Below are 14,404 nucleotides of genomic sequence, written 5' to 3'. Positions count from 1 at the left end.
TTTCAGATTTAGCAAAGAGTGATTTTTCCTCCTTTTATACCCAGCTTTGAAAATCACAAATATCATTAAACCACACATTTTCCCAGTATCCCTTGCTGCACTGCAATACAACTTTATTTGAAGGAGAGCTGCTAACGTATGCATCAAACCCCCACATATTCTAATTTGTCTATGTGCATCGCACTTCCCAGATGGCCTGTAAATTAAACTGCTAATGCCCTGAAAAGCTTATGACAACAGATACAATATATTAACATATGTATTGCCATACACTTACATTGAGGAGTCTATTTGTCCTTTGCAGAGGACGTTGTATTCAGGGTAATAATTGTCAAAGCAAAATACTGTGAACCAGGATTTGCAAGAAGCCATTTGGACATTAAAGAAAATTTGTTCAGTGCCCTCAACAGCACTTCAATAAATAATACAAGCAGCTCTGAAATTGCATTGTTATTGAATACCAGCCGCGGGCAATTCCTGGATTACCCCTTTTCCCCCTGTATCAGTCCACATTACACAGAGATGGGGAGTATTTACTGTGGAGGAACTTTATGGGATTTAATCATCGTTTGAACTTTTGACTTTCTCTAATTATCCACTAATGTAGCTATTACATATAATATATGCTGTGACAGTGTTTTTATGATTTCCTGTGGATCAACCACATTTCTGAGGGTATTAGTCTTTTAAGTAGAGACCATGCTGATAATTAAAACTGCAATTACTGATTTTATTGGCCACTTGGGGGCAGTGGAAACAAGTTGGGAGCACAAGGCTGACATATCACCTTTGCTGCTAACTGTGTCTGTCTGCTGTTTGGTGTTGAGCAGGTAGTGTGCAGGAGCTTTTAACAGCTTTTAGAGCCGTTTCTGCTGTGACTGAAAACTGTGAGAGAAAAAAAATCAATCGTAGTGGCATTAATATATGTAATTATTTTATCAACATGCTAAGAACAGCCTATTGCTTATTCTTTTTTCACAAATAATTATCATCTTTTAAGCTACTTTCCTGGGCCTTTTAGCTTATTTCAGCTGTTGAGCTCTATAGGCTATAAGTGGGCTATATAGACTTTTAATACTGCATTAGGTTTTGTTAGTTTTAGAACAAAAAGTGAATGAGATCAGCGTAGCTTTTTTTGTAACAACACAAAAATAATGCAATAACACCCCTGTCGATTTCAGCAGTCACAACCAAAATTTGGCTACATATTTCCCTCTGGAGTTGGTGGTGACCAAACTCAAGCTAAAAGTAAATGAATACTGGACCTACATTACACCACTCAAATTATGTTGTTCAGTATCTTACTTTTAGTGTGTAAAGGTAATTGTTTGCTCACACAAAAGACTGAATATGTCAGTGTTGTGTTGTTTGCTTGTTCTTCCTTAGGTGGTTAAAAATCAATTAATGCAACTCTAAATTCCGACTGTAACTGTGCCAAAAAAAAGTCAAAAGAAAATATAAATGTATCAGAAAATAAAACTGTCTCTGCCTCTTCCAGACTCCTCCTCTTCTTCGGTGGAGAGCAGGTCTTTTCTTTCAGCTCGTCTATGCAGTGCAGAACAAGGTGCGACCACGTGGCTGCAGATGAATGGAGAAGTGAGGTCAAACATGGAGCCACCTGGATCTGAAGAGGCCGATGCTTCACTCTCTGACCTGGCAGTGTTGGGCTGCGTCCAGGGAGCAGCAGAGCTACCTGAGATGTCTAATATAGGCCCATCTGCCTGCCCGAGTCCCCTGGGTCCCCTGCTACCTTTGCCCCGCCATGTGTTCCCCCGTAGCCTACATTCCCAAATCGGTGGCAGCCAAGCCCACATTCAGCATCTGTCTGTGCCAGATACGTCAGTCTGTGCTCGCCCGTTCACAGTCCCTCTCGCAGGATATTCTCGCACTCCAGGCTTCCCACACCTCTCCAGTAAATTATCACCTCCCCAGAAAGAAATGTGATGCCTGAGCGTTTGGATTACACATCATCAAGTGCTGGGTCCAGACAGTTGACATTGCTGTATAATCATCATTACCCTCACAACTGCTTCTCAAGTAGGGTCACAGGGACGTCAGCGCTCAAGTATCATACAATAAAAGCTATGTAAATGCTCGAATGTTCAAACTGCCCCTCATCTGAAGAAGTGTATTTAAGTGCCTGTTTAACTTAGCTCTAAAGATTCAGAGAAACGGCAGACTGCTTTATTTCTATGGTTTGTCAGTTTGTCATTTGTCAGAAAATATAAAGTATATGATGAGAAATGTTGTTTGACCCTCAAACGGAATGTACTGTCTGCCACAGGATATCTTACAGTAAATATATACCTGTGATGATTTGTGTATGCATAGAGCATTCAGAGAGTTAATGGCCTTCTTTTAAGAAAACTGAAATATTTCAGTGCACTATAATAAACTAAAGTAGAAAATTCCCTCACATTCATGCCCTTCCTATGAAGATATTGTAACTTTGTGAGGCGTTTAATTTGAAAGACTGGGCTTCCTGTTAAGTCAAAGTTACATCCCAGGCTTTTATTCTACTAAACTATGAGATATAGTTACTTTGTGGGCCATTTATTTGAAGAAAAAAAACAGCTCTGTCCTGGGTTTCCTGTTCAGCCACAGTTAACTCCCAATGAGTAGTTCTTTAAAATCGTCTGGAAGATGAAGAATAAGAAGTAAGTAATCTAATTTTTGAGCATAACTCAAGCATCCCCCATTATGATATTTTTATATAATTAATAGGGTACAGGTGGTAAAGGTCAAACATCAAGCTCACTATGACCTTATGTCCAACCCATTTTAGTGAATTAATATCTTGGGAATGCTTTAAAAGAATTTGTTCAAATTTTACACAAACATCCAGTTGGACTTAAGGATGAAAGGATTCTATTTTGGTAGTCAAAGGTCAATGTGACCTCACATAACACATTTTTGGCATTAACTTAATATGTAATGTGCTAATTATTACAAACTCTTACATAACTGTCTAATAGGGTAAATATTTTGATGGTGAAAGGTCAAACGTCTAGGTCAATGTGACCTCACGTCCAACCCATTTTTAGTGAAGTATTTCAGTAACACCTTGAGGCAATTTGTTCCAATTTGGTATATGCATCCAATTGGACTCAAGGATGAACAAAAATATGTTTTTGGCCATAAATCTTAACTGACCAATTACATCTCCAGTTTAAAAAAAAAATATATATATTATTTAGATTTCAACAGGTGTGCTTTCAGTTAAAACATTTCACACAATAATTAATATAACCAAGAATGTTTTTAGTCAGTGTACAACAGATCGGCTGAATATGCAAAAATGAACAATTAAGTTTATATTTAAAATATATTTCCAAAAAAAATGAATTAATGGATTAATAATTTAATGTTTATGATTAAATTGTTTTTCCTTTATTATAATATTTTTTTCTTATAATTAATTTGAATTAATAGATTAGTTATCTACAGGATAAGAGGGACTCAAAATAAAGTGTGACCCTGTGTAAATGCCCAAATGCCTCTCTCTTTTGAAATGTGACAGCCTTCTAACCTGCTCGATGATCAAACTGACAAAAACATACAAATCTCTCAAGGAACTTTGATATTACACCTCACCTGAAGAATATAGCAACCTGACATGGTTTAGTTCCACATGTTTCACAGTGCCACGTGGGATATTCAAAGCATCTAAAAAAGGACGTCTTTCAAAAAAAAAAAAAAAAGTTTTGCTACATTTCTAACCTACTTTTTTTCAAAAGTTGCTGCTCACAGGGAAAAATGTGTTGATGAATGAAGCTCTAACACAAAGTGAGTTGCTGACAGCTCTGGAGACCTGGGAGACCAATTCATTTGCAGCGCGATATGTTGAGATCAGTCCCTCAGATGTCCCAGAAGCCTGAGCACTTTGAAAGAGTCACAGGACTATGCTGGCACTGGAAATTCAGCAGCGCTCCAAATGAATCTGTGCTTTAGAGCGCCGAGCCCTCGCTGCCACAGTAACGCAAGGATTTCTCATTACCTGACTGTATGAACCAGACATCCACTGGTTTGATTTGCACTTATAATTTCTGATGTAGGCTACAATACGCCAGTAAGTGGCTTTACGTGTCTGTCTATTGAAGAAACAGATTGTAATATGTCTCGCTGCATCGAGGAATATGAAGTCGTCTGGAGTGAGGCAACAGCATGCAGACGTTTTATCACTCCTACACTGTGAAATGATAATTGGATCCACTGTTTCCTTTGCTTTTGTGATGTCGGCCTTACGGCACTTTTTTGGCAACATGGGAAGAAATTGATATGGCAGGGGAAGGAGTCCATTTTTCCTCTTTACTTAATGCAGCCATTTTTTCCACTGTGAGACCTTCGAGGCAATTCTGACGTTCATTTGAGTCTTGTATTATTTATAACTCTGATTTCTATGAAACGCTGTCGGAGCGCTTTGCCTGAAATAAAGGCTCTTGCCCGTCATTGGAGCTCTTAAAAGTCCACCTTGTGCTTTAAGTCATTGACCCTCCCTCTCCTCTATTCATCACTCAGCAAATGGCGATGCCCGTAGAGACGCTCGCCTCTATTACCCGCTGTGAATTCCATTAGAGGTACGGACACACAATAGAGCATTTTTAAGCCTTTGACATTGCCATTGTAATGGACTGGGGTCATGGAATTATATATAGGCTGTGGTGCATAAAATACTGGTTAAATATATGATACTGTACTTTATGGCTTTCACATTATGGGCAAATCCTTTCACCTCTATCCTAAGTGCTGCTCCGGGGGTGTCACATAGGAGTTAACCAGAATACATCATCGTCAAATTAATCATGTGACCCCCATGACCCTAATGCACACAACACAATGGGGATGTGTGTGTGTGTGTGTGTGTGTGTGTTGGTTAGATAGTGACATTCATAGATGTCATTTTACCCAAGGTTCAGCTGGTGCTGCAAGGCTTCTAAACACAAACACAGTGAGCAGAGACAGTTTTAGAAACCTCAACTCTACCGATTATTACATTTAGTCTAAGTATGTTGACCTGTCATAACATTTCATTCAGAGTCATCAGGCTTGGTCCATTATGATTAGATGTTTAATCATACTTCAAACACACAACATTCAACATGAAAGTGCATAAGAGAGCTGGAGTTAGCATGAAGACTGGAGTCAGAGAGAAACAGTTAGTCTCATATGCCAAAAACACCACAATGTACGATTATCTGACCTTTCCATCAGGCACACAGGCAGAGGATGACCACAGACAATGACTCAGAGATGGGGCTTGAACTCATTGTTGCCAACTTTTTTTCAGGCCATCAGACAAAAGACGAGAAAGTAGAAAATGGTCAATTGTCTCTGTCAATAGATGTGTTTCCATCAACAAATTTTAAATGCGGATTTGAAAGATTTGCAAGAGAGCAACAGCTTGATGGCAACACCAACATTTGATAAAACTAGCTTGAAGTGTTTTTTCATCTTTTATGGAAAAAAAATGTTAATGCGCTTAAAGGGAGATGGAAACAAAATTTGTGAACAAGTTGGTTTGACTACGGAGAAGAGAATGACGGCTCACTTGACTGCAGTCAAACTTCCGGGTCACGTATACCCTAGGGTTACCATATTTTGATTTCCAAAAAAGAGGACAATCGGCACGGCCTCGAGACACAAATTCAGACAGGCTTCTCGGAGGTTGATGAACATGCTTTATTATGCTTCAGTGGTGCAAAATTAACTTCTGTAATAAAATAAAATGAAATCTGTAAAAACTTGTAACAAAATAATAGCTCTCATAGACTCTTTTCAAATAAATGAATAAATAATATGAAATAATGTTCTAAATATGAACTCTTCTGTTCTAGCTTCAACAATATATCTCTTAATAACTGCAATGAGATAAATAATAGAAGAGTCTCACAAAGATACTAACTTAACAAACAAAAAGGATCTATACTTTTCATCTTTAGTTGTCTTTGAGCTTTGAGCTTTGAGATCTCCAGCACCTTTATTAGACACTGAGACATATGTGCCAGCATTGCACACGGTGCACTCTGCCTCCCACCTTTCCCGACCGGGACGGTATGTCGGAAATTTTTTTTGCAGTTCATCTGTGAAGCTGCACTTACGCTTCGGCATTTCCCGTGCAATGTTGCTCCGCTGTTCGATCTGCCCTCTGTCTGCTCTGCTCTCTGTCTCTCTCTGTGTGTGTGCGCGGCGCTGACCCGCCCACTAGGCAGCCTCTTGGTAATTACGTCTCGCAAAACTGTGTTCAAAGCGCCGGTCAATTTACGTGCACGTGTACTGGTCCTATGAAAAACAGTGAACACCGGACATTTTCGTGAATTTATAAAACCCGGCCGGACGCCCCGGACAGGACGTAAAAAGCGGACATGTCCGGGCAAAAGAGGACGCTTGGTCACCCTAGTATACCCGACAAATTAAATATTCAAATCAAATGAATTCCTGGTGCCCGTTTTTCCATTTCGTATTTTTGATCTGAGCCTAATATTGAAATATGAATATGAAACAAGCATTTTTTTTGTTTTTTGTGTTATAATAAAAAACAAATAACAAAATAACCAGTCAATTTTCATTATTTGATTTTTCATTGCCAATTGAAAATGGAAAGAATGAATGACACACGGATTAATTAGCAACCTTCATTCATTCATTATCCCTAACTGCACCACAGGACAACTCTATTCCTTAAAGAATTGTCACTAGGTCTTATTGCTGTACTAGTGGCTCTTATTGCACTATACCTTGACTGTTCCCCTTTTTTTCCTGTAAGTCGCTTTGGATAAAAGCGACTTACAAAATGACTAAATGTAAATGTAAATGTAACCGCTCATCCGCACTTGGGTCGATCCCAGCTGACATTGGGCAAGAGGCAGGGTACACCCTGGACAGGTTTGCCAGATTATCACAGAGCTAACACATAGAGACAGACAACCACGCTTTCATTCACATCTATGGGTTATTTATAGTCACTAATTACTATAGTCAGAGGAAGCCGAGTACCCGGTGAGAACCAACGCTGACACAGGGAGAACATGCAAACTCCACACAGAAGAGCCACAGGTCGGAGTCAAACTAGTGACCCTCTTGCTGTGAGGCAAGAGTGCTAACCACCACACCACAGTGTAGCCCTAAATTACCTTCCTGATTTAAAAAAAATAATTTTCTCTCTCCTGCTCTCAATCTCTTCTTCTTCCTACTGTTTAATGACAGATTAGCCTACAGAAACACATTACACTGCCATCTTCAGACCAAAGTACATTAATGCAGCTTTGTTTATTCAATCCAAACCAGTTGATTGAAACCTCCCTAATTCACCTTTTCTTTAATTAATACGATATTAGACAATTTTGCTTTAAAATTCGATTTGACTTTAATGTAAACACGGAGAAAGAGAGCTGTGCGAGGTGGACAGTACAGAGTGAGACTGCAACATCATACATATTTAACTTTAACTTTAAGTGACTTTTGCAGTGAGCTACTTTCATTAGAAACAGATGGCAACACTGCTTAAACTTTTTCATTAAGGTATGTGGAGTTTTGAATGCACCAGTAAGCCCAGTTACTTTTTTAATTAGCTTAATTAGCTTAGCTTATGGCCTAAACTGTTTTCATGTAGAATATAAACTCCAGATGTGACTGAAGGACTTATGGTCACACACCCCTTTCCAAGCAACATAGCTACGCCAGCTTGCTCTGAAAAAACTGAGGTTGGTTATAATAGTGTTAGCATGATAATATGATGGTTTAACATTTCCAATCTGCTGACACTGCTCACGGTAAACTTGTAGCCTAAACAAGCTAAAATGTTGACAGCATATCTGTACGGATATTATTTAGGACCAAGTGTGGAGCACACATCCCCCTCTGCACAGTGCTCCTTGTAAATATTTAGAGAACAATTTCACTTCCTTTTATTTTCACTTACTTTCATGTTTGTAGCACCTTCCTTCGGGCAATGGCAATTGTGTCTTTTCATGGAAATATGTTAATATCTAATGCATGAAGTCACGAGCAATGTGCTGTGTCACTTCCTCAGTCTTGTAATTAAAATAAAAAAGACTTGATGTCACATGTACTGCTCCAGTAGCATGGACTTTTGTATGTATAGGTTCACACACGCACACACACACACACACACACACACACACACACAAAGCTAAATGCTATGATAATAAGGGCTGGGGAAGTTATGAGCATCAAAGACTCATTATTGCACTGTGGATGGTACTGTGTCATTTTTTTCTTTACACGGATTATTAACTCGTCCTAATGCTGAAGTGATGTGAGAGTGGGAGAGGCTGCCTTGGCTCAGAGCTGCTTTATACTTCATGTATTTAGAGCTGCTTCTTCCATCCGTGCATAGACCTACATTTCTTAGGTTGCTTGTCTTCACAACATATTCGCACAAAAACATGAGGAATTGGCCCATAGTGGATGAATGCTGAATCAAAAAAAAAATGATTTGGTGATTTTACAGATGGAGGATCTGTTGTCTAAAATTCAAATGGAACAGAACTTTAGTTTTAACATTACATTTGTGAAAATGTGTAACACATGTCTGTCTGCAGATATCCACCAAGCTGAATGAAACACCATTTTGCATCTGAAGGTTGCTGATTAAGGACAAGTACTGTGTGGCCTCCTGTGTGAAGGAAAACTTAACTTCCCCGACCTCCTCAGGAGGAATCCCCAGGGCAGTATTTTAAGTTTTCAAAGCAAACACATCTTTGACACTGGCAATAAAAGTATGTGAACCCAATCCAGTTAGAGAAAACTGTAGCACCAATCAGTTAGATACACACAAAAGATAGATCTATATTTTCATTTTTTTCAGTACTGCAACGTCACACTGCACAGCAGCTGCAGTCCATAAATTTACAATAACGTGCTACATATTAACTTCCACTATGTTAGCATGCTGTTTTGGTATACATCTGCTCAACAGCTTGGTGCTACAGTTTATCTCCAACTGGATGGTAGATTCGTCGTCTCACTGATGGGTATTTCCTACAAAAGCTTTGGGGATAGGTTTTAATTTTATTGTACTATAAGGTAAGTATTATGCATTTTCACAGCATTATTGTCGTGTTATGCCTTCATTCATGTTTTATCTGTCAAGGTATGTTCAGACAGAAGAAATTCTCGCACAAATGTGCTGTGTACCGATTGTGCAGACGTTAGCTATAAGCTAGCTAGCATCATACACTCTAATTTCTGTGGGAAAGTGTTAGTCTTCAGCTCAGATTCTGACCAAACCATATCCTATATAAATGTAGACGTAACCACCATGATGTCAGCCATTGGTTTGTGGACTACTATTTCAAAACATTGAGTTTGGCATTTTGGCCATTGCCATCTCGGTTTTTGGTGTATTTAGACGAGTTAGCAGGGCATCTGTAACTCATGTTAAATTAATTGGGATGTTCATTTTGGTGAGCAGAAGACAGGCTTAAGACAAAATGTACTTACTGAAAAAGAAGGAACAGGCGACTGTTTAAATCCACGTTTTCTTCAGATAATCTTGTTTACAATCTGGGATGGGGCGTAAAGTATTGGGGGTAATACATCAAGTGAGAAGTACGGTCATTCTCATACATTATTCTCTCTATACAATTGGACTTCTTTTAGCAACCTGTGGTGTTGCCCCCTGCTGGCTATTAAATAGAATGCACGTTTAAGATTCCTTTGCATTGGCTTCCCCCCAGTGTCTACTTTTACTCCTCTTGTCACTTCATGTTTATGAAGCTTTTCCAAAGACTCTAATTCTAGGAGATACTGCAGCAACTCTGGCTGCTGAAGCTCCAGATTAGTTTCAGCTGAATTTAGAATGCATTCTTACAGAAAGTAAGGACTGTCAGGATTTTATCGTCTACCTCAAGTAAGCCCTTCACAGCCAGTATGGACAGAAGGAATTATGACTTTTTCAATGTGTATATATAGCCATGTAAGTGTTGTATTACTGTAACATAGACAAATCCTTGTCATATTGTCTTTTTCAAAGTACTTTCTCTAAGAGGCTTTGTCCAAACTGTATGTCTCTAGCTGTGATGTAATTCATCTTCTCTCCAGAGAGCAGTAATTGTTTGTCACAGAATTAAGCTGTGTAAGTAGCTTCCCCCCAACACTGATGGAATGTGCAGGGACACGTCCAGCTGTTCGCATTGTTGCCAAAGAGCCGAGGACTTTCAAAATGGCAACCAGAGGGTTCATTATCAACACCTGAAGGTCGTGTGTTTGTGAAAGCTGAAGCCCAGCTCAGGTAAACCTGGCTGAGTGATGACAGAGTACCTGTGGCAGATGTGACCCACGCAGTGAGAACCCTCTGTGACACTCTCCACTCCCTGCTATCAACCATCAGACATGATTACAGCCCTCGCTCCGTGATCCAGTGCCTGTCTGAGCCCACTCCTTTGATTTCTCATGATTCTCTCCTGCAGCCAAAGTAATCAAACAAGAAGCTCAACTCAGACAGAGACTTGACCCTGGCACGACATCTGTTAAAGTCGTACTACAAATGGTAACAATTTTTCAAAAACATCTTCTATTTTATTCAGAGGGAATGAGGACGTTTCACCAGGTGCTGCGTTCCGTCAAGTCATATTTTACTGCTGACTGAAGGTAGAGGCGGAGATTTATTCGATCATGGACTCATTCATGGTGGCAGACAAACAGTGCTGCAGCTAGAACTTTAACAGTCGTCCATTAGTGGCAGCTGTGACCAAACAGTAAGTCAGACCGTTACCCAGATGTAAGAAAGTAAAGCAATTTAATGACATCAAAAAACACCAATTAACATTCTTAACATGCAATGGTTGAATTTTCTTTTTACAAAACATTGCAATTCTTGTGATTTTTCGTGCTAATGTTAATGCTGAGCAACATAATGATTGTGTATTGAGTGGCAGTATACTGAAAGTAACAGTAAGGCTTGTTAAAACAGATGTAACAGTGAACACAGTCTATTGGCTGATCTCAGCATGGCAGGAACATGTCAAATATCATGCAACCCCACTACAGTAAACTGATTATAATCTATTACAGGTATTTTGCACTTTCTTCTTAAAGTCCCCCTCCAGACACAAGTAAAAACACTTTACGCTATGATTCATATTTTATTTTAAATGGATAAAAAGTAAATTGAGAAGAGTAGAGAGATCTACTCATACCAATTCTGGATCTGGCGTGTGTCCCACCCACCGACGCTGCTCACATTCTAGGTTAAAAGAGCCGTGCAAGCCAGCCGCAGAGGTCTATTTTCTCTATTAGAGGAGATTTTGGTGAGCCTCCAGACTCAGATGAGGAGTCTATTGTGCACCAAAATGATTGACTAGCGGACATACCAGAATGGTAAGAGCAGTTAGCATATTGTTTGTTAGCTTGTCAGTGGTTGTGACACCTACAATAATATCTGTTGTGATATCTGTACTGGCAAGTCCGCTCTGTGCTGGAAGTTTCAGATATCTTTGATTTTTGATTTGCTTTAGAAATTGTGACGTAGCTCATCTAGTTTACCCAGGGTGAGTTTAAGTCTGTAAGTAAAGGGCATTCCACCTCTTCGCATATGAAAATCTGTTCATTAATCATGGAGAGTACTACTCAGTCTACAAACAGTTGTATACTGTTCTGTGGCTCTGGAGGGGCTTTGTCAAGAAAAAAATAACTGATGATGTCAAAGTGATGTCACTGGGGTTATCTCCTCTTGGACTGTGAGACTACAACTGACTGCATTATTATGGCCTTGGAATTCGACATACTTGAAACATAAATTAATTATGGGAAATGTAGGATCCAGCATTTTTGAAGCTAGACTCAAACTTGGGACTTGGGTTTACATTTTTCTAATAATTTTGAAACATATCTCAGCGCAATTTCTACAGTACAATACTAAATCACTGGGGTACTGTTTTAGAGGAATAGTTTGATGTTTTGGGAAATATATTATCATTATGCTGATCAATCGTATACATTTTTTTAAACTTTGGAACTACCATTTTCAGTGATGCTGATATAAGCCATCAGCCGAGGAATTCTAATGCACAGGTTCATGTGATTTTAAAGAAAATTTGCTGCCCGGTTCATGATTTCAAATACTTGACCGTCACTGTTTTAAATGCATAATTAATGTTGTAAAACTGGGTGAAAGGGTGACAAAGGGTTGCATTGTAAAATAGTTTGTCTACAAACTGGATTCAGTTGTAATCATACTCGTAGTTTTAATATAAATTCTGATAAAAAAAGTGGTTTACACAACAATTTCTAATAATCAGATAAATAATGTGTAATTGATTACATTTTTCAAATATTTCTCCCATATCTAAAGCAGTGTATGGCAGTGTATGGGCCAGAGCATAGAAGAAGGTGTGTAATTCATATTGTCCAATGGCTCTAAATACTAAACAAGACATAATATCTAAATTATATTTTCTTCTAACATCACTGGGAAATTCATCACTCAACAATCACTGTATATGATATGTAAATTTCCTTGTTATTTAGGTATAAAACCAGTGGAGAAAATAAGTTAATAAGCAACCTTTATACACATCTTACATCATATTTAATGCATCATTTTTCAAATATAAAAGGTCAGTAATATTTGCTCCAATTGAAAAATACCAACTTGATATCCCCACTTATCTGTGGCCTGCTACAAGATGATATCAGAGGCAAAGCTGAATATAATGATGTGCGGTGGAGAGTGAAATGTTCCTAACATTTGTACAAACATTACTGTAGCTGAAGTAATGGAGATCAACAAAAAAGAAAATCCAAGCCCTCTACATTTTTTGTGTAATAATAATTATAAAAAAAGACACTCCGCACGTACAATATACACTATATATACACAGTATTTAGTAATGGTCATTCTGTTGCAACTTGACAAAAACAGAGCTTTATAAAATGAGGGTGGCAGTGTGCAGTTGGCAATGACGCATTACATTTGACACAAAACTTGTGCTCGGTATGGATAATGTCTGTCTCCTCTTTCATTTGTTCCTCCCAGCGGGTTTAATGAAAACGTTGTCCGGGAGAGGATGGATGGCGGTTCCGCTCCTCATGCCGGGGTCTGAACGGTGGCTTTGATCTCAGCGGACACTCTCTTCTCCTTTCGCCCCGCATACTCGCCGATAAAGGAGCCGTCCTCGTTGAACTGAACGTCTTCGTCGCCGTAGTCCACCAGGCTGTCCCCGCTGTCCCCGGCTTTGATCTCTCTGCTCAGCGAGTGTTGGCTGCCCTTCAGTGGCTTCTCGTCGTTGTCGCTATAAGAGAGGCACAGTGGATTTAGAATCACCTCATTTCACCCATGGCTTCACTCTATGGCTTATTGGAGAGGACGGGGGGTGCGGGCTCCAGCTATCACTGCCTCTACAATGAGCCTGTGTGACTGACATTGGCTGACCAATAGGAAATAATCACACAGATGCACAGAGACAATATTAATCTTTACTCTGTACGTGCATCGATGCATTTGACAAAGTGATGACTGTCGGAGAAATGAGATATTGAGTGGGACATGGGACTGGTGCTGATTATTAAAGCGGCACAGGCTTTGGTCCTCTGATGCATTTAAATGGCCAGACTACAAAAATGAAGAGCTTTTACAATAATTAATTAGGTTGATAAGTGTTTCTGGTGACATTACAACCTTTGACATGAACTTCATGTCACCCTAGAGCAGCTTGCACCAGCTGTTTTTCTAGGGTCAAACAGCCTAATTATATCTTAAGTATTTGCTACTGTTATGTTATTTCCTGGGTGTCCGTATGTTGTCTTTCCTGCTAGTTTAGGGAGTTACTCTTTAGTGAGTGTCTAGTTTACAGCTGATCTCTGTAAACAGATGGCTGCATAAAAATGTAGGATCTGATTCTGGAGGCAACAAGACAACATTTCTGTATCGTCCTGGTGTCCGTTTGTAGTCTGAGTAGTATTGATCAATCATATCTGAGTGGGCTTTGGGTGACTGCAGATAAAATGTCAGTGTGGAGAGAAGAAGAGGCGGAACGCATTGGCCGAAATGTAATCTCGGAACCTACCGGCTGTATCGTCTGATCATGATTTTGCTTTTAGATTTGGGATCTAGGATTTTATTGCCTTTCTTATTTGACAGAGCAGCTGAAGAAGGACAGGAAAGGAGGGAGAGAGAAGGGGATGACACACAGCAAAGAGACAAGGCTGGATAGAAATCCAGGCCAGGGACCGTATCTCCATTAATATATCCAACATATACATCATTTCTCAACTTCAACTCCACTTGCGTGTGTAAACAGCACTGTAAACAATGAGCAGCGCACAGAAGATGAAGGCAGAGATATCTGCTGGCTACACTGGAACTGCAGAAATATTGTCTGTTGCCCTCAGAGGCTAAATTGTCATCAGACTGAAAGCTGATGGGTTCTGAGATTGGTTCAGA

The 14,404-nt window shown here is 39.4% G+C and overlaps 1 protein-coding gene across 2 annotated transcripts in view; it reads right to left on the bottom strand.

Annotated features, from left to right (window-relative positions):
* Nucleotides 1–10,742: 10,742 nt before the first annotated feature.
* Nucleotides 10,743–14,404, bottom strand: part of chl1b (cell adhesion molecule L1-like b) — an 84,209-nt gene continuing 80,547 nt past the window's right edge. For both annotated transcript variants that reach the window (XM_059328908.1, XM_059328910.1), the window contains one exon: nt 10,743–13,253. In XM_059328908.1, coding sequence (XP_059184891.1) covers nt 13,049–13,253 — 205 coding nt within the window. In that variant the 3' untranslated portion in view covers nt 10,743–13,048. The remainder of the gene's footprint in view (nt 13,254–14,404) is intronic.

The sequence above is a fragment of the Centropristis striata genome, chromosome 3 (genome assembly GCF_030273125.1).
Source record: "Centropristis striata isolate RG_2023a ecotype Rhode Island chromosome 3, C.striata_1.0, whole genome shotgun sequence".
NCBI classification, from domain to species: domain Eukaryota; kingdom Metazoa; phylum Chordata; class Actinopteri; order Perciformes; family Serranidae; genus Centropristis; species Centropristis striata.
This window is presented reverse-complemented; position numbering and strand designations above follow the sequence as displayed.